The sequence below is a fragment of the Labrus bergylta genome, chromosome 10 (genome assembly GCF_963930695.1).
Source record: "Labrus bergylta chromosome 10, fLabBer1.1, whole genome shotgun sequence".
Classification (NCBI taxonomy): Eukaryota; Metazoa; Chordata; class Actinopteri; order Labriformes; family Labridae; genus Labrus; species Labrus bergylta.
Window position 1 is genome coordinate 30,354,625 of NC_089204.1, and position 27,586 is coordinate 30,382,210.

The 27,586-nt window shown below is 44.3% G+C and overlaps 1 protein-coding gene across 1 annotated transcript; it reads right to left on the reverse strand.

Moving 5' to 3' along the window:
- Positions 1-7,469: 7,469 nt before the first annotated feature.
- LOC136180407 (uncharacterized) lies at positions 7,470-27,199 on the reverse strand. Its single transcript, XM_065959839.1, has 15 exons — positions 26,087-27,199; positions 22,019-22,119; positions 21,257-21,377; positions 20,534-20,583; positions 18,602-18,707; positions 17,254-17,412; positions 17,056-17,173; positions 16,914-16,975; positions 16,687-16,812; positions 16,512-16,606; positions 16,265-16,423; positions 15,765-15,961; positions 15,334-15,463; positions 10,916-11,109; positions 7,470-8,633 (listed from the first exon to the last, which is right to left on the reverse strand). Exons 1-15 carry the CDS (start codon positions 26,904-26,906, stop codon positions 8,390-8,392), a joined length of 2,682 nt encoding a protein of 893 aa, XP_065815911.1. The 5' UTR covers positions 26,907-27,199; the 3' UTR covers positions 7,470-8,389.
- Positions 27,200-27,586: the final 387 nt, after the last annotated feature.

Sequence of the window (27,586 nt, forward strand, 5' to 3'; positions counted from 1 at the left end):
ACCTTACGTCTCCATGGTAACCAAACGCTGACACAACTTTATTTTGAAGTAACTGATCTCTAACTTGAGATCAGACTTAAACAAAGCCCGGTCCAACAGGGTCACTTCATTTATTTGAGACTTATTTTCTCCTCCAGGTCAGAATGATTTTGAGGACTTTTCCCGTGTTGTTCTTTCTGTCTTCCTCCGCCTCCTTCCCCGACTCGCCTGCTCCTCCTCACAGCACAGAAGTCGTGCCAGAACAGTCGTCCGGTGCCAGAGTCGGCCCTCAGGTTTTATAAATGAACCGTTTGTTTCTCCGAGTGTGGGAAGCTTTTTTCTTTTTATACAAATAATCCAACACCAGAGAGACGGGATCATCAGAGGTCTGAACCCCGTTTGAAGTTTTCTCCACCTCATTTGAATTCTTCCTCGTTGTTATGAATGTTTCTCCCTCTGCCGCCTGCGCTCTGATTCGACTAAATGATTCAAATATCGCAGCCTCTCCTCCACTGATTGCGTCCCTACAATGATTTTTCTAATCACCATTTTCATCTTGCTTTAATTAAACCTTTCGTTGGCGGCCGACTCGGCCCATTATGCTCTCTGTGATTCACACAGAATGGATTAGGAAATGACTGATACCTGATGCTGACCTTTTCTCAATCGCTGCCTGACGGCGAGGCGATGCAAAGTAATCTCCCCGATATATTTATCAAACCTGCAGCAACACCTTCAACGTAATCCTAACGCTTTTTCATTAGCCCGTTAATCGAGCGCCGTTTGGAGAGCGTTCAAATGTCTCTCAGCGGCTTTTGAAAAGTCGCCGTGTGTCTGATCCAACCTGTGCGCGTTCAGGTCGTTAAACCGGCGTTAACCTCCACGTGCTGACATCCATCACACATAGACTCCGTGCTTAATTCCTTATCTGACTGTGTGATGCAGTAAATAACCAGCTGAGTGAAAAAAAGAGCGGCTCACATTTACATATCGTCCGTCATATACCTCTCAGGGTTCAGGAGGATGAATTTAATGAGAGTCATTTCAGGATTCCATTAATCCCTTTACAGAAAGCCGACTGTCATTAAGTGTAATGACCATGAAACACATTAGATATCGTTAGCAGAGTTTGGAGAGCGTCTGCAGGTCTGTGTAGTGTTCTACTTTTTATGATCCCACGTGTGATTGGTTGAGAAACAGTTTTTCATGTTTAAAGGAGATACAATCTGATGAATATTTTCCAAGACTCCGTTTGAAGGAGAGTTTGTTTTCTTTCTTTGATGAGGTAGAATTTGTTAAAATAAATCCTTTAGCTGCCACCACATGTGCATGCATGTAAGTACAGGTGTACTCATTAAAGTCAGGGTTGGTGTTTTCCTCCAGATCCACTTCTTCAGATTCTGGTGTAAATTGTCTTTAGGTCCTGACAGGACGGAGCATATATATATATATTTAGCTTTTTGTGCCTTTTATTTATTTATTTCTGCTCACTAATCCTCTGCTTTGCTTTGAAAAGTAGAAAACGTATGGACTGCGATAGAGCAGGAAATAGAAAGCGAGAGAGAGAGAGAGAGGGGAATGATGGGCAGGAAAGGAGCCACAAGTCAGATTTGAACCCGGGTTGCTCACTTGGAGGACTGTTGCCTCAGTAGATGGGGCGCGACCTAACCGCTAGGCCATCAGCGCTGCCCAATATGTGCATTTATTGATTGATGCCCCTTGAGATGAATCAACTTGTTTTTTGAGGTGACACAAAAGAAACAAAAAAACAGAAGTCAAATAAACACATCAGGGAAAACACACTTTAAACACGGTGCTGAGGCGTTTGAAGGAAGCAAAGTGAGTTTTTAAAGCGATGTCATCGGGGTGATTTATCGTTTCTACGATACAACGCAATGCAGATGTGGACCTTCCTGCGATGCAGTCACAGAACATAATCGATTATTGTTTCCCCTCCCTGTGAAGACATCGACGTTGACATTGATTTCTAAATCACTAAAATAATAATAAAGGAAGTTCATATTTATGTGACTGAAAAACTGGGAGATTGAGAAAAGAAATGGCTGCAAGAAATGTTTCATTTCCTGCAGAGATCCTTCACTGCAGACCGTCTACCCGCTCTGATGTTTGTGTGCAAAATGTTCCAGAAGATCCTCAAAATAAAGAATAAAGAACAATCCTCCAGAGGGCACAGTTACAGTTTTGGACTCAAATACTGGACAGGAAAGATGTGGCTGTTCTTGCACAGTAATCAGATAAATCTACCACAGGATTAAATCACTGATTACCATTCAGAGCATGCCATTTTTCCCTTCCACCGAGAAGACGATAATTGTTATACATTGCCTGCCCTGTATGAATAATAGGATCTAATCAGAGTCACTCATAATCAACTCCCAGAGGCATCCTCATTTGTGCACAAGCCTGAGAAATACATGTGAAGTGTTGGGGGCGTCCAGTAGATGGCAGTACTTCCTCAGCTTGTCTGGACTGAACACTGAGAGGATAAAGCAGAGGACAAAGGTCAAATAACATCTCACTGTTGACCAGGAGCGGGTCAACACATCAGTATCCCCCGGGGGACTGGAGGTCTGGAGCGCCTCCTGCAGCTACTTAGAGCGAGCTTTACCAGAGGAAGAGGCAGAAGTCCCATTTCCACCTCAGCAAAATGAAATCAGAAGCTCCTGGGATTTCACTCTGACCCTCCTGACTTTCCCTCGCTGCTGAGTGATTACTGAAATATTAGAGGCTGGAAGGTGTGCGGCTGTATTAACCTCATAGCTGCAGCTGAGATCATAAACATACATATTAATAAAGAGATAATCTGCTAATTAACAGCTCACTTCCTACCTCATTAAGTGTAATTTAAAGTCTCATGGAGCAGGCGGAGGGAACATCAGAGTGTCTGCATGAAGCAGCAGTCCTTCATACTGTACTGTTTAATATCAGGCTGAATGCCAATCCTGTTTGTTTAACGTTTAGTGGACAGGAATTCCTCTGGTTGGCTTCAGACCTGCATGCATTTTATTGGCTTGTGTGGGATTTGGGCAGGAAACCAGAGCTAATGCCCCCTCTCCCACTTCAAACAGATGCCAGGCACCCTTAAATGTCATGGGGTGGTTAGAGAGTTGAAGGAGGTGGAAGAAAAGGAGTGAGGGAGGGAGGGGGGGTGAGAGGCTAAGGGCTCTCCGGGCCAAAAAGAGAGAAATCCAGCCACGCCGGGCTCTCCTCTCCTCGGAGCTTATCAGTGTGTCCTGGCTTCACCGAGGCTGTTAAGGCAAACCAGATGCAGTGAAGGTTGCTCTGTGCCACGACGTGTCAGGTACAGGCCGGGTCGAGCTGAGGCGCCGTGGTCGTACACGAGGAGGCCGTCGTACAGTTCAAACTCACTGCAGATGTTCCTGACTACAGTACAGCAGAGCAGACCTGGTCAACTGGAGGCTCGTGGGATGAATCCGGCCTCTTATTGACCTTAATCCCGCCCCTAAATCATTTCTGGAAAACAAGTCGTGTGGATGTCTTCATGAAAGTTTTTAGTTTTAGTTTTAGTCATTAAAAACGTTCCCGGAGCAGAGTGCACTAGGTAAACTATATTCATTCTCAAGAAACAAAAAGAGAAAGCAAGAAGTCAAACTAATCAAACAGAATATTCTGTCTTCTTTTCCAAGCTTTTCAAACAAAATTATCAAGTTTAAACACATCAAACTTAAACAGCCATTCCAGTTTCTGCACATCTGTCCGCCCCAATATTTCTTTATTTTACTTCATGAAACAATAATTCTCTTAAATCATCAGATTTTGTGTGATGCAAAAGAAAATGGGACTCTGTTTCAACTTCATCCAACTCACACATCTCACAAAGTCTGTTTTCTACTGGAATATTTTTGAATCGACCGACTTCAACGGCCAGAGGGAGAATAGCAGATCTTAACCGAGGATCTTTGGCTTCTAGGTAAACGACACGTTACATATAACTCGGGCATGAAATTATTTTTGATCTGTACATATGTCCTTAGTTTTGGCTTGGACAGTATTTAAAATGATAATTGTATTATTTATCCTTTAGAGAGTGTCACAAACAAGGTAACGTTTTCTAAAGTGGTTAAAACAGAACGAGTGGTACGATCACAGGCTGTCTCTTCATCCTCATGGAAAAGGAGTTTTAATTCCCAGGCTGGAACATTTCAGAGGATCAGAGCTTTCCATGAAATCACCTCGTTCAGCTTCTGCATTCAGGACAAAGACACAAAGACACAGAGTGCAGAGAAAAACATTTATCCTCCATCCTGAATCAGTGAGGACAACTTTACGTCAGCGTGCTAACTCATACTCTGCATACCTCTAATGATGTGATTGTTGTTGGTTAACACCCCTTGAGTATTTATTTGGACGACCTACACTCTGACCTGGAACCTCAGACCGCTCCAACCTGCAGAGCATCCCGTGTGGTCGCCCCCCACCCTCTGGAACTCTCTCCTGGGAGAGCCATCCTCGGACGTGTTCAACAAACTTCTGAAAACCAAAATGTTCAACGCAGCTGATGGGTTTTCAATGTGTTGTCTTGTTTGTGTGTTCTGATTTGAAGCTTCCTTGGGTCACTTGAAGAAGAAGAAGAAGAAGAAGAAGAAGAAGACTTTAATAATCCTGTGAGGGGGAAATTCTGTTTTACATTCTGTTGTTAAAGAAGCGACACACACAAAAGCTGAAACACACACACACACATGCACAAACAGGATCCTGTGGTTACGCACTAATGGAGAGATGTCACAGTGAGTGCTCCTGGGCTGGGATCGGTGCCTTGCTCAAGGGCACCTCGGATCTTGAATTTGTGACCCTTCAGATCCCAATCCAAGTCCTTTCAGACTGAGCTACTCCCGCCCCCCCAAAAGTTTGCATGTTCTCCCTGTGCATGTGTGGGATTTCTTTGAGTTCTCTGGCTTCCTCACACAGGCCAGCCCAAGGAATTTGATTGGTTGAGGACTCACAGCAGCAGGAAGTTTGATTGTGTGGATGTGTTGCTGTCAGATGCTGATAAATTTACAACACAGAAAGTAACAAACATCAACTTGCGCCTCAGAAAAGCAGAAAAAGCATCACCGTAAACTATATATATCTCCTTTAACACATTGAAAATCTTGGATTTGCAGGTCAGACAAAGACAATTGAAATCCTTTCCCCCTCTCAAACTGAGCTTTTCTCATCTCTGTCCCCTCTCTGAGAGCTGTTAAATATAACACAGCGTTGGAGTGTTGGGTCCTGCGGTTCGTCTTCTTGATTCGACAGCATCTCTGTAACGTTTTGAAGGTTTCATGGTGTCGCTTCGATTACTCACCCCGATGGATTTCTCCTGTTCTGAGATTGACATGTTGCCTGGTTTATAGCTGAAGTTTCAAAGCCTGTTAGTGTGTGTTCTGGGCTGTGTAGGTCACGGTGCCTTTCTACTCCTGCCAGCAGCAGTGTTTATAGGATTTTGTCTCATTTTCTCCAGTGTTAATTTATTTCCATAAAGGCAGCCATGACACATTCTCTCCTCTGCCTTCAGTCTCTGTGTGGCTTCACTTTACTGCGCTTTGAATTTCTCTGCCTGTCACTCTGCGCCGGCTGGAGGAAAAAACAGACTGATGAGAGCAACACATCCGGGTACTTCGAACAAAAACAAGCGAGGCCCCGCCCCTTTTCTGGGTGTAAACCGTCTGAAGGAAAAGCAACTTGATCAGGTTCAAGTAAATATGTGAATTGCCTCTAAGACTACAAGATAATCAGGCCTGATAAAAAGCTTACAACCAAAGCAAGCAAAGGATTATCTGATTGTTCCAAGATAGTGTTGGCAGATGTTCCCGTGGTGTAAGGTGTGTTAAGATAATTTTACCCTCCACAATCTGCTCGGAAGACGATCCGGGCAACTCCAGTTTTAAATGGTAGATATTAAAGGTGACATATCCTCCTCCTCTTCTTCAGTGTAAATAAGTCTCAGAGCTCCTCAAAACATGTGTGTGAAGTTTCTTGTTCTAAATCCACTCTGATCCTGTATTTGATCATGTCTATAAACCCCTCTATTTCAGCCCTGCTCAGAACAGGCTGTTTCTGTGTCTGTACCTTTAAATATGTAAATGATCTGTGTCTGACCACGCCCCCTCTCTGGAAGGGCTCAGGTGTACTCGGTCTTTTTCGCTCCATGTTCTATTGTTTACAGTGAGAAGGCAGACTCAGAGGGCAGAACAAACACCTAGCTGTGGGAGTGTCACCCACCTGGGGGAGGGGCTACTTCCCTTTGTGATGTCATGAAGGGAATATCTCCAAACGGCCTGTTTGAGCACACATTTTCTGAAAAGTGGAGCAGGCAGAAGACGGAGAGGATGGACTTTTCTCATCATTGGAGGGTTTGTAGACGGATTAGAGACACATATTAGGAAGCAGGCTGAGTCAAGCAGTAAGCACACGTAACCATGGCGACGACAGCAAACGCAAAGCATTAAGTTAGACGAACAATAGACATGAAAAAGCAACTTGTTGATTTATGGCAACAACACCATTGTTTATACAACGTGTCCTGTACAACAAACCACAGGGAGCTAACAGCTAGCCACATTTAGCTCGACCGTTATGTTTGTTTACTTTTAAGTGGCGTTTGACCGTGTGAGCTGACGAGTTCTGAGCGTGGAGACTCTGGTTGTTGGTGAATAAAAATGTTTGTGTGTGGTCTGCTGAGTTGGCTCTTCACACACTATAAGAACAAAACTGTTCAATGTGTCAGTCTGCAGCTCGGCAGTGTCACGTCCCCCCCCATCCCCCCCCCCCCCCCCCCCTCCTTGGGTCTGTTTGGCAACCAGAAAAATATCATCTCTCTCATCGGGGGGATTACAGGGAGCTGATTTTCCTGTAATTTCATAACCATTAATGTACAAATATATTGGTTACTGACCCGCGACCTTTCTCATCCACTGACAGGCTAAACTGGTCTCATCACTTCTCCTCTCAGGCTCTTTGGACCTCCGGGGTCTGGGTCACGGTTTGGTAGTGTTTGTGCTGTCTTTCTGTCAGACTCGTATGATCCAGTGCCACTTAAAGAGGGAGAACAAGGCTGAGAAATGAGGCATTTCCGGGCCCAGGGGTTTGTTCCGACAGCACAGTGGATTACATTACGGCTTACAAAGGGGAGACGTGACTCATTTTTTAATAAACCTTCCGCTCTGCACACAAAACCCAGACCATCTCAGTGTCTGATCTGCAGAGAGAAACGCTCGCAGGCGGGATACAAAGCTTTGAGACGTGTCTTTACAACTCGCTTAAGATTTTCTGATTCTATCCAGTTTTATCTTTACCTTAATGGTGAATCAGCCTAACTTCTCGTGAGGCCTTCATTGTTGGAAAAAAGAAAACATTTATCACTTATCCGCTGGAGACAATCTCTTTCAGCTTCTATGTTTCCTCTTTTCTCTTTTCATCATCCTCCGTGCAAAATATAAAACATCAATCAGGAAAAACAGGAGTCTTTGTTTGTGTGCTTTACTTTTTCATTCTCCTGCTCATACATTAAAACAATCTGAATGTTATTCTGCGTTACTATCATCCACATTTAAAGTGACATACAGATGGCAAAGCTTTTAAAAGATCAAATAAAAACACAAAGACACAAATATGGAACATTTTTCTAAACTGGCTATGGAGGCCATTTTGTAAACAGAATAAACATATTTATATTGGGAGGTAAATCACCAACTTTCACATTCTTTCCTCTGTCAGGAAGATCTATAAAAAAAGACATTTAGGGGTCGAGACTGAGTCAAGACCAAGACCCATGCAGGGCTAGACCAGGACATTTAGGGGTCAAGACCAAGTCACGACCAAGACAAAGGCAGGGCAAGACAGAGACAAGACCAAGGCAGTTAGGGACTGAGACCAAGACAAGACCAAGACATTTAGGGATTCAGGACCAAGACCCAGGCAGGGTGCAACATAGACAAGTACAAGACATTTAGGGCTCAAGACTAAGACAAGACCAAGAACCTTAGGGATCGAGACCTAGTCAGGACCAAGACATTTAAGGATTAAGACTGAGTTAAGACCAAGACGTAGGCAGGGCAAGACAGAGGCTAGACCAAGGCAGCTAGGGACTGAGACCAAGACAAGACCAAGACATTTAGGGATCGAGTCAGGACCAAGATCCAGGCAGGGTGCAACAGAGACAAGTACAAGACATTTAGGGATTGTGACCAAGACATCATGTTCATACAGTAACACAATCTCTGCACTTTAGTTTTTAAAGCACCACAATGTAAAACATCTTAAAGTTATCAAGTTTGTTTGTTTAATTTTTCTGGATTAATATGTCTTTATACCTTATAAAGCCACGGTCACCTGACAAGACCAAGACCTTCAAAAAGTGGTCTTGAGATCTACAACACTAGCATTAGATGGCCATCATTTTCCGTTGTGGAGGTGTTTCCATTGCATTCACTTCCCTTTCCGTCCAGATCAGTGGTATGGGATCCGGTTGGACTATGTGCTGCAGAAGAAGAGGGTGCTGCAGGGAGGGGACAGTGGGCGGGGGCTGGCGAAGGACAACAATTTGGGCGCTGGGTCCCTGCAGCAAGATGTCGGCCAGCTCTTCCTGACTCGAGTTGATCACTGGTACACCATTCACCTCCACCAGTCTGGAGAAAAAAGGCCAGTTTTATCTGATTACAAGTTAAAAAGAGAAAACTAAAATGTCAGAGACTGTGTATAAGAAGTGGACGTAGCCTCATGTTGTCCAAAGTGAGGCCAAATGGCATCAACCTGTTGTCCTTCAATTGGGCACAAGCCAATTGCTTTGATGTCAATGAGATCAATTATGCAGAAAGGAGGGTATACCGGCAGAATCTGCAGGCAGAAACATGATCTCTGGTGTTTGAACAATTTGGTTTTCATTTCTAGTTCAAGTATCGTTCACTAATGTTTAAGCTGAGAATGCAGGAAAACAAAAGAGAGACGTAACATATCATGCAATTCAAACTCCCATCAGTAGTCACCCTGGATGTTTAGATTTAAAGGAAGAATGTGCAACTTTTTGATCCAGTAGATGTCGTTGTTGAGCACCAGCATGAAACCAAAACAAACTCCTGTTTGGCCACACCTCCTCCATACTGAAGCCTCTACTCGCCTACAGCCCCTCTCCACTGGCGTTTGCACAAAGAACTTATCAAACGCACCATAATTAATTAAGCACAGCGCAAGCGGTGGAAAAAAATCGCAAGCGGTGGAAAAAAATCGCCCTTGTCTCGAGCTGCATTGTTGTGTTAGCATGCTAATGTTAGCGCTCTTTAGTTAGCTCGTAGCTTTACATTGTTGTGTTAGCATGCTAATGTTAGCGCTCTTGAGTTAGCTCGTAGCTTCACATTGTTGTGTTAGCATGCTAATGTTAGCGCTCTTTAGTTAGCTCGTAGCTTCATATTGTTGTGTTAGCATGCTAATGTTAGCGCTCTTTAGTTAGCTCGTAGCTTCACATTGTTGTGTTAGCATGCTAATGTTAGCGCTCTTTAGTTAGCTCGTAGCTTCACATTTCATGTAAACTGACACAGAATGAGCGTGATCTAAAAACTCTTACTAACATCCAAATAATCAGTGAGTATGTTCTTCTTCTTCTCTCTAGTTCTTGACTAAAACAGCTTTTATACACAAGGGGAGGAGCCGGCCGTCCCGTCCATGTAAACACGGCTCTGACAACAACACAGCCAGCGGGACTCGAGCTTCTCCCTCATTGTAGACAGTCAGGACTCAGAGACACATTTACACAGGACAGACTTTATGATTTATTTATGGTTAACATGTCGATCATTCTGCCTTTAAACTTGAATAAATCTCTATAAAGAGACATCTGCCTGAAAGGGGAGCTAATATCCCAGCCTCTCTCTATTCAGTTTAGCTCTACAGGTTGCTAGTTAGACTGTAAACGATGCTGTTTCATGGTAAAGGAAGTCAAAGCCAGATGTCCTTTATTGCTAAACAGCCCTGGAAAGTTGGCTGTCACTCCCAAAGGCTAGATTGTCGTCACACAATAGCCGATGGGTTCTGACACTGGAGGCGTAACGATCCACCTTCTCCTCCAAAAAGGGGATTTCTGGTTGAGGGAAAAGAAACAAACAACACAATCGGCAGCCAAAACGCCAAATGGAGGCTTTAAAGGGAGGTACATAGACCAATTTATGACATCAGCTCTTTTTAGACTATCTGCGGTTCATGCAAACTCAGACTCTCCTGAGTCCCTCAAATTCTAAAATGTTGCAAGAATCGCTCCACGGCAAAGGAACAAGCTCTTTAATCTGTATTCAACTAGCAACAAATGGAATCAAATAAATCACAAATCGTAGATAATGGAATACTGAAAACATCACGTCTGCCCAGAGCACAAAAAAAGACCTTGATTAGACTTTATTTATGACAACCTGGATAAACTCTGACAGGGAAATAGCTCTCATTAGCTTTGTAAAGAGCATTGGCATCCATGTTCAGACAAGCGAACACACACAGCGAGGCTCAAAGACTCCTCTGTGGTTCTGTCTCTGCACTGTCATGTAGACGTTTCTCGTTCTTTGGCATGATGGTCTCAAAGGGTGATGTCAGCTGCACTCTCTACTGTAAGTGTGTGTGTGTGTGGTGTGAATCCTCACGTGTCTGAGAGCACCGGGTATCTAAGTATGTACATGTTTGAATGCAGTAATTACTTAATTATATGAAGTTCTTTCATCCGTTTATTTTCACTCTCGTTGCTTCCAATCCAGCGTTTGCTTGTTTTGGGCCGATATCTGAAGCGTTTCCATGGCTACCAAGCATAGAAAAATAGAGTGATGACAGAAAAGGGTGGCGTGATCTCACCCACACGGTGGCCTCTGGTGAACTCTCACCACATCGTTGTCATTAAGCCAAACACATTGCTCTGGCTGTATCGGTGTGTTACCTGTCGTCCACACAGACGAGAGAGTCGTCCACCTCGACCACGACCAGCCCGCTGCCCTCTCTGTAGCAACACATGAAGCCATAGCGCCCGTCAGGGTTTTGGTTCTCCTGCACAACCAGCAGCATGGCGGGAGACTGTGGTGACACCAGCTGGCTCAGGCTGCTGATGGCCAAACTCTTTTTCCGAGCTTTCTCCTGAACGCAGAAACAGCAAGAACACATTTATACATGAATTAATGCACAGCAGAGACGCCGCCAATGGAAACCTTCAGACATAGCCCATTTGTAGTGTGTTCATGTGCATTGCATTCAAAGTATACAAATACCATATCGAAGAAAGTTACCCCTCCCCCATCCAGTGTAATATAATCTCACCTGTAGTATGTGTGCAGTATAAGGAGGGTCAGGAATACACAACACTTTGTTTTCTCTCTGGAGGTCAGAGATCAACATCTTTCCCATGTGACAGTTGAATACAGCCAGGAGATAGTTAGCTTAGCTTAGCTTAGCATTAACCTTAGCTAACCTGGCCTTCTTCAAAGCTACCAACACCTGTTACCTCTCACAAACTAACTTTTTTTAAATTGTTGGTTCATTTAATATAAAAACCAAAAAAGTTGAAGCCCCAAGTTTTGACTTGACAGGAAACTGTTTGCTGTCTCATTGTTATTTATTATTGTTTTCATCGTGCTTCAACGCTGCTACTAAACGTGTTTTGAGATGGACTCAGGGATGATCTCTGCAATGGCTTTAAGTTGAGCATTTTGGGCATTTTGAGTCCATTGTTAATTAAGAAATCTAATGCATTGATTGATTTCTGCTGGTGGAGGCTTTTTAGGTCGGGTACAATCACTTCTATCTGAACCACTTCTCTTGACCGCTTCCATCGCTGCAACACCTGTTGACCTGATAACTGCTCTCATATCTGACAAACCGAGGGGCGTCCAAAACAGCCGTGTGGGGTGTGTCTTAAAAGCGCCTACCTTCTCTGGTCCAAACAAATCCAGAGCATTCAGGAGCAGAATCTAAAGTTAGAAGGAGGACATACTGGCTGCTGCATTGTTGTCAGAGAAGCCAGCACTTCAACATAGCATGTTTCCTTAATGATCAGAGAGTAAGATACCTTTATCATCTACCTCTCTACACAGCTCACTGATTGGACCTTTAAAGATTACATAAAGACAAACATGGGAGTCATCGATACATAACGCTGAGGCTGCGTCAAAGCCAGAAGACCACCAAGATGCAATGATTAGCTTTTCGAGGAGATCACACCACAAGTAGCTTGCAGGGATCAGTAAAAGCTTGTGAGTCTGACCGCTGAATTCCAAAGTTCCCTTATCCAGCCTCATGGCATTCCCCCCCATCCCCCCCCCTCAACGCCATGTGAATGCCTCGCAGCAATGGATGCTGCCTTCCCTGGGTCAGGGGTCAAATCTAAGGCCTCTCTCTCCTCAGACGAGCGGGCCAGACAGGATATATTTGCGGAAACGCAGCTGAAGCCCCTTGAAAAGCACCTCCTAATGCGCATGATTTTTTCCCTTTTAGCTCGCCTCAGTGTTGGACACAAGCCAAGAGGCCGGGGAATTTTCTCTTCATATTCTTCTTGTTTGTTCAAAAGATCGGATCAAATCCTCGCCCTACCTGGGCCAAACACAGGGCACATATCCTGTGTACTCAGCAGACACATCCAGGGGACTGTTAGTGGGCAATTAAAACACGAGTATCCAAGCACAAAGAGAGAATAATCAGCTCAGATTTGACTCCAGAAAAAGATAAAGGGTACAAGAGAGAGGTGGCAGATTCTCTCAGAGCTCCATCGATCCTGATTGCACCTTTTGGGGGCTGGATTTCTCCAGAAGCCCACTGTTACACAAACGTCAAGATTCATTTGTCACGGTGCATTTCTGTTGATTTTAGGGTCTTTTGGTTTGATTTTAAGATATGAGAACCACATATTTGATCGAGGACTCTCAGACCCACTGACCCGTTGCTTCTGACTGTCCCAGGGTCTGAGTTGAAGTGACCGAGCCTCAGAGGCTTGGCCCCCTTAGGGCTGACAAACTTTACAGTTAAGCAGACGCTCAAAATCTGCAAATTCAGCAATGACAGTAACCTCCCTAGGGGGGCCCCATCTGACGGCCCCATCTGCGTCACATGCTTTATTTCTGTGAAAACCAAAGTTTGTCAATGAAAGAAAATGAAGAGGAAACAGAGTGCACACTGGCAGACATGATGGTGATGTACGATGGTTGGAGGGGCCCCCAATGAATTTTTGCCCGGGGTTCTAATGGAGTCTAGAACCACCACTGCCGAGCCTAAAAGTCTTTTCAGTAGCAGCTCAGATTTTGGCTTGACATGAATGTTTCCTTTTTGAATCCTTTTTTCCTTTCCTTGTTGTCTTAACATTGTATCATGTCCTCTTATCAGCACATTGTAAAACCTTTGTTGATTTTAAACGTGCTTTATGAATAAGATTGGGTTGTTAGTGGACACAGGTCCTTAATGCATGTGAGACAAGAAGGTGGGGAAAGTCATTCCTCCCTGTTTAGGTGTCAGTGTTTAGGTTATTGAGTGTTCCAAGCTGAAGTGCATTTGTAAAATAATTTCCGTCTCATGTTGTCCTTCCCTTCCTCCCTTTCTTCTCCCTCTGTTTCTCTTCCTCCTTCCCTGTCGGCTGCTTTTATTCATGCTCTCCGGTTGCAGTGGATCCTGGAGATTAGACTGCCGATGATGAAATATTTCCTTATTGTCTGAAACGCGGGGCAGCCTACGAGACCAAATCCAGGGCGGTCTGCTCCTTATTAGAGCAGCAGCTCCATCAGTTCCCAGGCTGCTCCTCGGCTCTGACCTGTGTGTTAACTCTGATTAGGTCATATGATAAACATTAGTGCTGCAGCTTTTCCCACAAACTCAGCACCTAAAAAAGCGTGGCCCCGGGGCGGCAACGTGACACGGGGCACCTTTCAAAGCAGGAGCCGCGTGTGTCCTTTCATGGCACCTCGTTAGGGCTTCTCCGACGGGATAAAAGAGCCACATTAAAACAGAAGTGGGCTCCTCCGGGGGATAGATGCAGATAGTTTTACACATGCTGGCCCAGTTCTCCTCTGTGCTCTCGGTGGCTTTTGTCACACACATTCCATTGTTGGTATGGTCACAGGCTCTCGGATGTCAGCTCTAAACATCATTTTCTCAAAAAGAAAAGTGCGTGTTCATCGAAAGGAATTCACTTCGCCTTGTGTAGCGGCTCTCACAGCGGGGCTAACTGCACAGCTTAATGAAACAGAGATCACTGAATGGAGCTTTGTGTTGTCACTCAGGGGAAAAGTGAATAAGATCAAACATGATGGACACAGTGTTGTCACATAAAGGCCTCACACATCCAGAAGCTGTTACCACCTCTCCCACAGCGAGGTCATTCCTAATGTATGAACTTCACAGGTTCAGTAGAGCCGTTTATCATTCAGGAGATCGTTACTGAAGCGCCTCTAACTTAGCTTTTTAACACTTTGTGCATGTTCTGATATAGTTTATACTGTCATAAAACACCAAATATGAGTCTGTTCTTTCTTTTCTTCAGCAGAAGTTTGCATTTAGTGTCCCAAAGCTCACAGGCTTCTCTGAAGGGGGTTTGGCACTAGGGACCCGGGCCCGGATACAAGTACACTTGACCCCAAAGTCTGGTTTATTTGGTCAGTGTGAACACAAACACTGTTTGAGTACTTGTACCGTACTCAGAAGAAAAAATAAAAAGCCATTGGTAAATCCGTTCCCAGTTAAAAATCTGTGCGCACATATTTGCAATCTATCCGCACAGATTTGCAAACTGTGGGAACGTGTTAGCAATCTGTGTGCACAGAATCTGTGACAAAAAATGCAAATCCATATGCACAGTTTACAAAAACATGCCCACAACTTGCAAAAATGTGCACATAGATAACAAAACTCTGTGCACATTTTGCAAATCTGTAGCCACAGATTGCAAATCCATGTGCACAGTTTTATAAATGGGAAAGGATTTTCAAACGGCATTTTTTTTTTTACCTGAGCCTTTGGGGACTCTTATTGGGCAGATTGGCTATAACACAGAAAGATTGAAAGGTAACATACAATCAAGCAGAAAAAGGAGAACAAAGCTATATTTCTACTATCTCACTGTGAACATTACATCTACTTCTTCATGCTAGTGGGCTGGAAGGATAAAGTCCATTCAGGTTCAGGTTCAACTGATTTGGACGTTTCTGTTCTCACATGCAGCCTCTCTGGTTACGTCCAGACATGTTCAGGAGTGCAGTGCATGTCTGAAAGAGGATTATGTTTCACATGCAAATCATGACTGAGCTCCAGACCTTCAATTTGGTCATAAATTCTGCAATGCTGCATGAAAGATGAAAGCAATCCTTAACCAGTCAACGGTACCTTAACAATGCTTTCCTGCAGGGCGTTTTGAAGGTGAGCCACCTGTCGGGTAAGATGAACGATGGAGATCTCCTCCTTAAACACCTGACAGTTCAGCTTCATCTTCTCCAGGAGACGAACGTCCAGCTGTCTGAATGACCAGAGAAGGCAGTAGAGATCATGCAGATGGACTAAATACACAAGTCAGAGAACGTGAAGTTCATATGAGAGATATGAGATTCATATTAGAATTTCAATTCAGTTAAATATCCTGTGGTTTGTTTAATGCCAACCTGCATAAGCCTTCTCTAGACCCCTGCTGGACAGTTTGGAGACCTGCAGGTAGGACTTAAAGGCTTTTGTTGGCTCTCATGTTATTCCTCTGTATACAGAAGGTGTACCAAAGGTTTGGGCTGGGTGATAAACCCAATAACTAACAGAGAGAGTCTTACTTCTTCTTGTGAGCGGCAGAGTTGTTCATGTCGTCTCTCAGCGTCTGCAGACTCTGTTTCTTGTCGATCAGTCGGCCCTTAACTAGCTCCAACCTCTGCTTCAGCTCCGCAGAGCCAAGCCTCTCCACTTTCACGTCTCCATCCATGCTCTTCAACTCCGAGCAGAACGCCACCAGGCCGTGATGGAGCTCCTGAACCTACGACAGACCGAAACATCAGTTTTAACTACGAGCTAACTAAAGAGCGTTAACATTAGCATGCTAACACAACAATGCAGGACACAGGTGATTGCAGATCCAGCAAAAGGACAATTTTGTCAGCCGCTTGTGCTAAAGTCCTCCCTACGAACTTGAGGGGGGTTGGAGATGTGTCTGTGGAGGAGAGTGGAGGCTTCAGTATGGAGGAGGTGTGGTCAAACAGCAGTTTGTTTTGGTTTCATGCTGGTGCTCAAGGGTGACATCTACTGGATCAAAAAGTCATGTGAATGAAGCAGGACTGACCTGGAGGATGACATTTTGCAGCGAGTCCACCTGCTGGTTCAGCTCCCTGATCCTCTCTTCTTTAGCTGACTGGTTGATTTGGACGTTTTTGTTCATGTTGCTGTTCTCATTGGAGCTGCTGACCTCCTGGTGAACTTGTGAAGCAGTAGCTGACTTCTCCTATGATATAGAAAGCACATCTTGTTAATTGATATATATCTGGTTTTAAATGGTACCTTACTTGTAAATGTCCACAAGATCAAGTCACCGTTTTGCACAAGTGCAGCTCCAGCTGTCTGTTTTCTGATGAGGATGTCAGAAGACTCCCGATCTGATGATCCAGTGGAAGCTCGTCTGAAGAATCTGGAAACAGAAGCACATGTAAAGAGTTAATGAGTCTTAATCCATGATCATGATGATGTGATGTGCTGAGTATTGTTTACCTTGCTTTTCCTTCAGTATGAAGAGGCTCTTATCTTCTGTCACTCCCAACATTTTCATACATGAATCCATGATTTTTCCAACTGAAGTCTCCTTCGGGGTTCTGAGAAGAACTATCCGTTCTGATGCTGCAGCACAACAACACAGACCCACAGAGTGTTACTGAGGCTCTGTGGTCATATACTGAAGCTAAAGGCCTCTAACCAAGCTGCTGTTTTTTCTTACTCACCATTAATAGTGATCTCTAGGAGCTGGGAATTCCTCTGTGCCGTGTAGTTCTGGTTGTTGTTCCTGTGTTGCAGAAAGGCAGACATGAACATAAATCCTTTGTTTTTTTAATTTTGTGTTATGTTGCGTTTGAGAGACTCTACCTCAGCTTGAGAGAACGTCGATTCATGCTCAGACAGCTCACATGCGGAGAGGACTTGGACTTGCTCATTGACACCAATGTGGCAGTGAAAGCCTCGACATTATCAGGACCTAAAGACTCTGCAGGGAGGAGACACAGGTTTTATTATTAAACTGTTTGGTTTTACGGTAATGGTCATGTTAAAGAGAGAGAAGGTTACCGAGCAGAGAGTCGAGTCTCTGGCTGATGCTGCTCGGCGGGTGCAGCTCGTTATAAATGGCCGACAGTAGCAGCTCTCTATCCTCCAGAGAGGTGATATGGAGGATGTCCAGAGTGTCCACATCCACTGAGGCAATGTTTGCGCCGCACAGTTTAGCCTCTGAAAGAGAGAGAGGTGGGGGGGGGTCAGTCATTACAACTCCACAACTTCTGCATAAACTTATAAGATCGGAATGCAGTTTGCAAGTTAAAGGTCCAATCAGTGAGCTGTGTAGAGAGTGAGATGATAAAGGTATCTTACTCTCTGATCATTAAGGAAACATGCTATGTTGAAGTGCTGGCTTCTCTGACAACAATGCAGCAGCCAGTATGTCCTCCTTCTAACTTTAGATTCTGCTCCTGAATGCTCTGGATTTGTTTGGACCAGAGAAGGTAGGCGCTTTTAAGACCCCCCACACATGTCCTTTTTGGACGCCCCTCGGTTTGTCAGATATGAGAGCAGTTATCAGGTCAACAGGTGTTGCAGTGATGGAAGCGGTCAAGAGAAGTGGTTCAGATAGAAGTGATTGTACCCGACCTAAAAAGCCTCTGCATGTTTCTAATAAGCTCCACGAGCAGAAACGTGCTCAAACTAGGATCAATATTGGAGATGCTTTTGAAAAATGGAGAGAGGTTAGAACACAGAAAGGTTTACAGACCCATGCAGAGCTGGATAAACACTGAAGCTTCAGAGTCCACCACATGGTGACCTGAGTGAGCATGGACTCTAGAGAGGAAGGTTTTAGAATTTAAACTGCAGTACCCATTTTAAACACTAGGTGTCAGAGTAACATATTGCTCCTTGGTTTGCATGTTTACAAAGAGACATTAACTCTTAATAACTGAATAACGCCTCTTTAGCATGTTTCCTGTCTCACCTGTGGACCTCGAGCAACTCGTCATGACTGCTTCTCTGTAATCTTATTTCTGTGCAAATCCATAACTTGTTACTTCTGTTGCATGATGATGAGAAAGATAAGTTCACTTCTCTTTTTATTGCGATTTTGATCGTAAAAGTAATGAGATCATGTGTTCTGGTTTTCATTTAATTGCGAACTTATTTAGCATGTTTCCTTTGACAGTAAAAACTTCATGATGTTCATAAAGAAGTTTTGATTTAATCTGCGGTGAGGATTATCAGATTAGAAACATCTCCCATTGAAAACATTAGACTCATTAAACTTGTTTCCTCTGACAGTAAAACCATATTGATGTTTATAAAAAGTGCTCTGATTAAATCTGCTGTAAGGATTCTTCAGAGCGATGCTGTAACCACACGGGGCTGCAGGAGGAAGAAGGGTTTGTTTCACCTTTGATGAGAGGGAGACATCTGTGCAGTCCGACGCTGGTGAACCACTGACAGACGTCTTCTGTGTTCATCTCCCGCAGAGATTTGGCTCCCGGCTTGTCGGCATCCTGCGACGAAGCAGACGATAGAAAGAGAGTTAAAATGATTCTGATACCAGAGTCAGCCCCGTAAAGATCCACAGTTTCAGAGCATTGATCATGTGAGATCACAACAGATATCAACAGGGCAGAGCTGGAGGAGAAACGTACTGGTACTCAAAGCTGGTTAAATTCATAGACTGAGTTAAACATGGATGCTCAGTGTCGACATCCTTTAGTTTCTGAAGATGCATCTTAAAGCTGAACAATGGCAGTCGCCATATTGGAAATGCTGTCTCCACTCAGTCTTGAGAAACGGGCAAAGAGGCGGAGCTGAGGCGGATCTTTAAAGCTCCCATCTTCTCCTCATGTTCAGTTTTCATGTCGTCAGTCTGTGAATCCTACAGAGCAGCTTTACATGATCTCATTTATCTAATTCTGGCGTCAGTAAAACCCCTTACTTCAGCTGCTGTCTCTTTAAGGCCCCCCTCCCCATGTGCACCCACTCTCTTCTGATAGGTCAGCTCTCTGGAAGCCTTCTAAGGGGGGCAGAATGCTGCAGGGCTGCCAGGGGAGGGCTGGTTTTCATATTGGGGAACTAAGGCGAGCTTAGCCTCGGGGCAGGCCTAATGGGGATTCCTTGGTTTTCAGAGCCTTCCCCAAGTGGACTTTGGAGGAACTGCATGTTTTTTGCATATCCGCATTTGCTTCACTTTTCAACACGGGAGTTTGCTGCTTGGTAAAATATCAGCAGCCAGTGTTTCCCCTCCAGTAAAATATCATCACATGTTCATTAAATGTTCATTGCACTAAATATCGGACAATTCCCAGATCTCTGTCCCAGTATCGGAGTATCTACTCGCCTGCTGCGGCTGCTGCAGCGAGAATAAAGACACGTATGTATGAGTTCCTTTTTACTCTGCAAACAGGAAGTATACTCACAACTCCCCCGTCGTGTTGAGATGTGAGACAGTTTAAAAATATATATGTGGAGTTTGTTTTGTCTCCATCCATTAAGCCAGGAAGTGTTGGGATCTGCAAACTCAGCGTGTCACGATGCACGGAGATGAATCACGCCAACATGTGAAAACGTATTTGATAGAAGACAAAACAGGGTTTAACTCCTCCACACTTAATCATCGTCTGCGTCGCTGAGTCATGAACACTAAGTATGACTCTGCTTAATATCCCAGCTTTGGCATATTACAGCCTGATCATGCATTACAGTGTTTAACTGTAAACAAATGTTTAAGGAGCACTAAGACGTGTTAGCTTTAGCTGAGAGCGTAAACATAGGTGTGTATGTGATCCTTGCATTAGTCACAGATTCTCTGTTTATAGTGTTCATGGGAAGAAGCTGCGTGCTGTAAGAAGAGGCTTAAAAACCTGACTGTGGAGCGATTAGATAAAATAATGTTTGTCTTGTCTTTTTCGATTTATGTTCACACACAGAGATTAAACCCTGTTGGATCATATTTTATCCAAACCAGGGAGATAATCCTTCAGACATTTAGTCTCATTTTGAGTCCCAGTGTGAGGCTCTGGTGAGAGGTAAGGCTGCATAAAGATTAGTTGATGCAGTGCTGGATAATAATGAAGATAATAGATGCAGGACGTGAGCAATTTAGCTATAAAATAAAAATCAATCCGGGTTTGTGTTTCAGCTCACACAGGGATCGCTAAAGATACCAGAGATCCTGCTCGTCAAATCCTGGACACACAGACTCAAATCCTGCAGAGTCATCGCTCTGACGGATCGAGCGAGCTGGGAAACATAAACAGAGTTTATTCTGTAATTGCAGCAGCTCTGAGCCGTGCGCTGATGCCACCCTGAAGGCTCTGACTGTTTTCAGTACCTTCTCCGAGAAGTTTCCGTTCTGATCTGTGGACGGAGGCAGATACGATGCTGCAAGAAAAACACAAAAAAAGAGAAAGTTATCTGAGGCGTGTTGGTTTGATGTTTGGGTTAAATGTGAGTTTTGTTTCTCTGTCTCGTCTCTTTTGATTTATATACAAGTTTGGACAATTTGCATAGTTGAATGCTAACTAACTAGCTAGCCTGCTAGCAAAACTACCCATTAGTTTTTGAATGGGTGTGTATGTGACTTCCTGTGCTTCTGCAGCCAGCCTCTAGTGGACACTCGAGGAACTGCAGGATTTTACGCTTCAGCATCAGCTTCATTTAAAAAAAAACAGAGGTTGCTGCTCGGTCGAATCGATCACTTCTGATGCATTCAAGGAAGTCGGGAAATCTGAGCCTTGATGGCTTTTGCATCAGCGTCAAGCAGATGAACAGCTCAGGTTCAAAGTTTTCATAGAGGAAATATTGTTAGCTGCTGTTGATCTGATGATTACCGCTGATGGTAGACTCGATGTGGGTATGCTCGGATTGTGTTCTGCCGTCTGGACTGTTTTATTCATGCACATAAACCTGCTGATACGTGATTGGTCGATGTTATTTAGATAACAAACGTACTGCTTAAGAAGTACAGATTCTTTATGTTTCTACTCTGCAGATAGAGCTCTACTAACATGTGCAACATCCTCATTAGTCCATCGTTTAATCAAACCAGACTCACCGACGGTTATGCGTCGTTGCTGTGGCGACTCCTCCTCTTCCGTGCGGTTGGTGGTTTGTGTGTTGAAAGTGGCGCTCCTGGTCAATCTTTCATCCAGACTGCAGGAGCGCGTTATCAGCCTCTGTCACGAAATAGAAGTTTCAGTTAAATTTAGACTGAAAATCCAGAAGAGCAGTGTAATCGATTTAGAGTCCTCACGTATTCTCAGCTGCACGAGAAGTTAAATAAAGTCACAGTCTAAATCAGATAACTTCACTCCATGCAGGAATGTGCAGCGACTCTACCTTTAGAAACATAGAAGCTGCATGTGTGGGCTTTGGATAGAGCATGTGATATACAGTATGAAGACATCATGAAGAAACTCTGAGGAGAAATGTGGAATGAATGAAATCTGGCTTCATATTTAACAAACAGACCCGAAAGAGGTACAAATCTACTCGTGTGAAGTTTATTCCCCTAAAGTTGAAGTTATCTCTGATGTATTCAGCTGATATTTGAACTAAAGATCCTTTTTAACCACCTCATGGTCTGAGTAGGATTAGGGTCTTCAAACCTTCATAAAGCTCTTTAGACTGAAACTCTTTGATTTGTGCTACGGAGTGTAAACAAGATAAATATACAATCTAATCTAAAGCCACAGAAAGGTGCAATAAAGGGACCACAGTTAGTTACTTTTTAAATTAGAGAGAAAGGTGCCAAAAAGGAAGGTGGTCTTATGTGTATTATATTATATATAATTATATATAAAATATATATTCGTACCCGCTGGTGAATAAATGTGTCCATGTTGGCGGTGAGCGGAGGGAGACAAAGATCAGCTTTCAGAGAGTGTGCACAGCTCGAGTCTCTGCTGCTCAGGTCATCTGCAAATTAACATAATGAAATGGTCAATAAATAAGAGAACACATATGGATTCAGGGCTTAGTCTGGGAACCAAGCGATGTAATGAAGAACTTGTTTCACCCTTTTAAGGCACTCGATTCCTTTGTCAGGTCAGCAGGTCTATTTGCAGTCTGTTGCTGATTCTAGATGCAGCTCGATGGGGTTGCTTGGCAACCTTTTAGACACACCAAAGTCCGTCTGGTCGATGACATACCTCTCTGTTCTTTCCCACAGAAAGCTCATACTCTTACATTTTCCAAATGTCACTTGGTCTGCGCACAGATATCTTTTTTTTTTCTGCTAACATAACAAGCAAGACGAATGAGGCTGAGAATACAGCTTCACGGCTCGGCCTCGACTTTCTCAGGCGACACAACGCTGAGGGTTTTTATATAAGAGATGAGTTTAAACTACTTAAAGCTTGATACCTTTACAGAGTTTAAAAACGGGAAACGGTAGTCAAGTCAACACAAAAAATCTTGTCTGATTTCTTCAACACATGTTTTTCATTTCAGCGGGCCGGTCTCTGAAAGGCCGGTTTGACATGGATGGAGGTTTAGATGGAGGCAGAATCAGATAAGACGCTGTAATTGGTTTATGTGTGTCAGCAGAGGAATCTTGTCTGGGTCCTGGAGAGACAGTGGAGTACAGGGAGAGAGGGGGGGGCGGCGAGCTGGCACTCTGTTCATCACCTGGCTGGTCTGTGAGTCAGAGGATCCTGAAGTCTGAAACAAACTCAGAAGTCAGAGCTCCACCGGAGGAGCGATGAGTGTTGGTTGAATGTGAAGACGTGTAGGAGCCACCTCACCGAACTGACCTCAGACACAACAGTGTGTCTTTGAAATCCAGAGGAAATCACTTCCAGTCCCGCTCCCTGACTCCTTTTTTTTTTTTTCACCATGCATGGGAAGCAGGAGATACCAGTACACCCACCATACCACAGCAGCCATGCTCAGACTTCACACAGTCTGTGTCAACCAGGAAACGGCCAATCCAAACAAAGGACAGGAGGGTTTTTGGGCAGGCTTAGAGACACAGTCTGATGTTTCCTTAAAGGGTGAAATCACCACAAACAGAAGGATGGATGTCGTTCCCAGGCTGGGGTGGCTCGTTTTAGGACAAGTCGAAGCATGAGCGAATCCACTGAGCTGTGATTAGTTAGTGAAGCGACAACAACAAATTACATCCAAGTGCCAAGTTAAGCTACAACACGTAATGAGTAAATCTGTGGTCTGCAGAGGTTATAAAATCTGACTTATGATTCAAAAGATCTCTCTCCAATGAGGACAGACTTTAAACAAACAAACTGCAACACACTATGACATCCTCATTCAACAGTTTGTTATGACCGAGTCGTCTGATTGGCCGAGAGGATTCGATGAGTACGACATGGCGGCGACATTTTCACTTTTCACTTACTGTCTGCTATCATCACGGCAGACTGAGTTTTTGATCAAAATGATTTCACCGTCAACGATCCGTTAAAACACAAAGCAGAGCAGCTGGTCTGTGGTAACCATGGAGACAAACACAGCAGAGTGCAGGACAATGTTTGGGTTGCTTGGCAACCATCTAGTTTCAGTTTAAGTTGTTGAACTAGTTTAGTTTGTGGAGCAAAAAATAATCTGTTGTCGATATTGACCTCTAACTGTTGTATTAATATGATGTCATACTTGATGTTTTATATCTAACATATATTTTATATTTATTATTCTTTTGGAAGAAGGCATGGAAAAGATAGCCGATCTGTGGTGGTCTTGACCGGTCTTGATTCAGAATCCTGAGTCCGCCCAGTCTGAGACCGAGTGAAAATGCTTTCGATTCAGAGACGAGACCCCTCAAGAAGTGGTCCTAAGACCGATGTTGGACTACAACACAAATTATTTAAATAATTTAATGAAAGAAAATCCTCAAAAAGCTGCACCCCACTTTAAGTTTTGATGTTATTTCTGCACATTTTTCACGGTCGCAGCATTTGTTCACACACTGAGCAATCAAGGTTTGGAGCATGACACACTTTGACAACCATTCACACACACACACACACACACACACACACACACACACGCACACACACACACACACACACACCGGATTAGTGACCAAGCAAAGCTTTAGATTCAGAACTTTTCAGCACATTTATGTAATGGATAGGCCGAGGCGATGCTTATCGTTTCCAGTAGTATTGTCCTCGTCTGGATTGAAAAGAAATGAAGCTCTTTGAGAGAGCACCGCGCGAGGAGAGCATGCTGAGTCACAGGAACCCAAAACCTGGGAACCGCCTGCCGGGCCACGCTCTGGGAATACTCACACAAAGGCTAAAAAAGGGATTCCAACAAAAGGGGAACTTCTGCAGCTCCCGGAGGAGGCGTTCTAGGTACCGTAGCCATGTCACATAATGACCGCAATTTCTCCTGAACGGGGACTGAGATCAAAACACAGATTCAGCTCATGAGCTCAACAGCTGGATGGAGCGGAGCGTCATCTGGGGCCGTTTACCTCTCACCTAGGGTTTGCTAAATGGAAACAGAAAAGGTGGAAACACAGAGAGTTTGCACATGAACGTCAGGGAAACTCACCCAGACTGAGCTCGGTAAAAGACAAGAGATTTATCCCAGTGTTGTAGCTTCCTGTGACGGAGAGAGACACCAAGAAGACCATCAGCACGACCACTTCTCTTGAATTAAACATTTCAAACACTCTCCAACATTCAGGGAGATCACGTTGGACAAGATCAAACCTGGACCTGACCCAGTATGTGAGCGGCAGCGTGAACGCAATCAAAACGTGTGCTGTGAAATAGTCCAAGTGCTCAGGGATGGATTAGCCTAGCTTAGCAGTTAGCCTTCTTCAAAAGAAGACGTCGGTCTTTGCAGGAGCTCAAACATTTTCTCATGATCTAAACAGTTTTATAACCAGATTTATTAAGGTAGACAACAGGCAATCACTTGTTTTCTTTTGTGTGCATTATTTGGGAAACACCTGAAATTGCTTGTTAGCGTCTCAACCTCAGTTTGAGCGCACTTGTCGTCAGCGCTCAGTCTTGCTGCTCTATGACGGTAAGAAGTTATTTAAGGAAGCGTGTCCTGTCATTAGCATCAACTTCTCTGAGAGCGCCGTGACCACAGCAGCCAAAAGCAGCCGGCACCGAGGGTGTTTTAGCGCTTAGGATGCTAAGAACGCTAAGCTGCATTGATGTGGTATTAGGGACAGCGTTAATGGACACAGGCTCTAAACTGCAACGTCACCTTTTTGCTCCGTTAAAACACAAAACCAGAAGACGATTACAAAGACGTTACAAAGCTAAGCTAGCTACTTCCTGTGATTTTGCTGCTTCATTGCTCTACTCTCTCATTAAGAAGATGTGCTGAAGACTAGCATTAGCTTGTTCCACATCTATCTTCTTATCTTTATCCTGGTATGAAAGCAAACAGCCATGTTTTGAAAATATCAGAGTATTGCTTTAAAGTCTTTCTATGTGATTTTTCACACTTAAATATAGAAATCAAGTATCTCCTCTGAAAATAACTCTGTGAGTCATGACTGTCTACAATGGGTGTAACACCCGAGTCCCACTGTCTGTGATGTTTTCAGAGTTTTCAGAGTCCTATCTTCACTTTGTTTACATCGCCAGGACGGCCGGCTGACTCCTCCCCTCGTGTATAAAAGTTGTTTAATTGAGGGACTAGAGAAAAGAAGAATAACATACTGTACTCACTGCTTAACTGTGTTTCTAGATCACGCTCATTTCAGGTAAATTTACATGCAGTGTGAAGATACCAGCATAATAAAGATCGCTAATATTAGCATGCTAACACAACAATGCAGCGCCAGTTGTTTTGGTTTCATGCTGGTGCTCAAGGGCGACATCTGCTGGATCAAAAAATCACATATAAAGCCTTTAAGAGTGAACCCGTACTGAGGATGTCATCAGTCTGTTGGACTCACTTTTCTGACGGTACTCGGGGAGAGGAGCCACCTGGAAGGCGTTAAATAAGAACCTGGTCTTAGTTTTCTCTTTATCCCCCTCTCTGCCCGTCACAGCCTCCCGCTCCTCTGCACACTGATCCCTTTGGGACTCAGCGGTGACTTTACTCTCATCCCGTGTGAACACGTCTGACTCCTCCTCCGACGCCACGCTCTCCGTCTTCTCCTCACAGCTCTCCTGGTCACACGCGGCGACGCTTCCATCGCTGCCCGACGTGTGCGTCACACTCTCCTCCGAGTAAACGTCAAAGAACTGATCGTCGTCTGCGATGTCAGAGGGAGTGGGCGGGATCAGATTGATGACAGGTCGTGTCAGGAGGCTTCCAGAAGCCGGCGTGCTGTTGGCGCCGCTCACGAACAGTAAAGCGTCGTCGTCGTCTTCATCGTCTTCTTCGCTGGTGGCGTGCTCGACCTGTGGTTGTATCGGGAGTGAAGACAGGGACCTCAGTCGCTTCTTTTTCAGAGCCCTCAGGCAGGCGGACACGGAGCTGGCTGAGCGGGCCACGCCGTTCCTGGAGGTCAGGGGGTCGTCGTCAGACGGGCTGAAGCTGCTGTTAACTATCCCCAGATCATCCACTGTAATCTGGATAACCTCCTGCTCACCTGATCCCCGTTGATCCCCGTTTGGAAGCCGAGGGCCCCCGTTAATCTTCTCTTCCTGCTCCTGCAGGCGATCGTCCTCCTCGCCTCGCAGACATGAACAGCAGCGTGAAAGGCGTCGAGGGCTGCTTCTCCACAGGCGCCTGCGAGGCCGCTGTTTCCCCGCGTTTCCATTTGCCATCGTGATGGCTGCTCAACTCGACACTGGCTACACTGCTAAAGCGTCCTATGATCAGATAAACCTGTGCAGACTGAGAGAAGACAAACAACCACCCACTCCTCTGAGGTAGAACTCTGCCCTGTGCACAGCGTCACAAATATTCATCTGCAACATGTTGTTGCTTAGGAGAGAGTAAAAAAAAAAAACCAGGCCGCTTCATGCTCTCAGGGTCAGGTGAACACTTGAAATGAATGCACGACTAAATCAGCCCGCTTTGATATGTAAAGCAGCGTCATTGTAGATACAGCTCTGGTTTCAAAGGGCTCTAATTAGACAACAACACCCTGCCAGAAATACATCTTGGCAAAATCAGAAGAAATGTTGATGAAGGAGGGCAAAGAAAAATGCAATAAAATCAGGCATGTCTGTGTCTTATGTTACATCTCAATTAGGAATAAATAATCAGAATGATGAGGGGATGTTTCCTCTGTGACATTTGTGCTCAAAATTACAAAAAAAACTATTACCATTTTAAATCAACTAATGCAAAAGGAAGGTAAAATATCTAGATAATATCATAGAGAGCCTTTCTGTGTTCTAACCTCTCTCCATTTTTCAAAAGCATCTCCAATATTGATCCTAGTTTGAGCACGTTTCTGCTCGTGGAGCTTATTAGAAACATGCAGAGGCTTTTTAGGTCG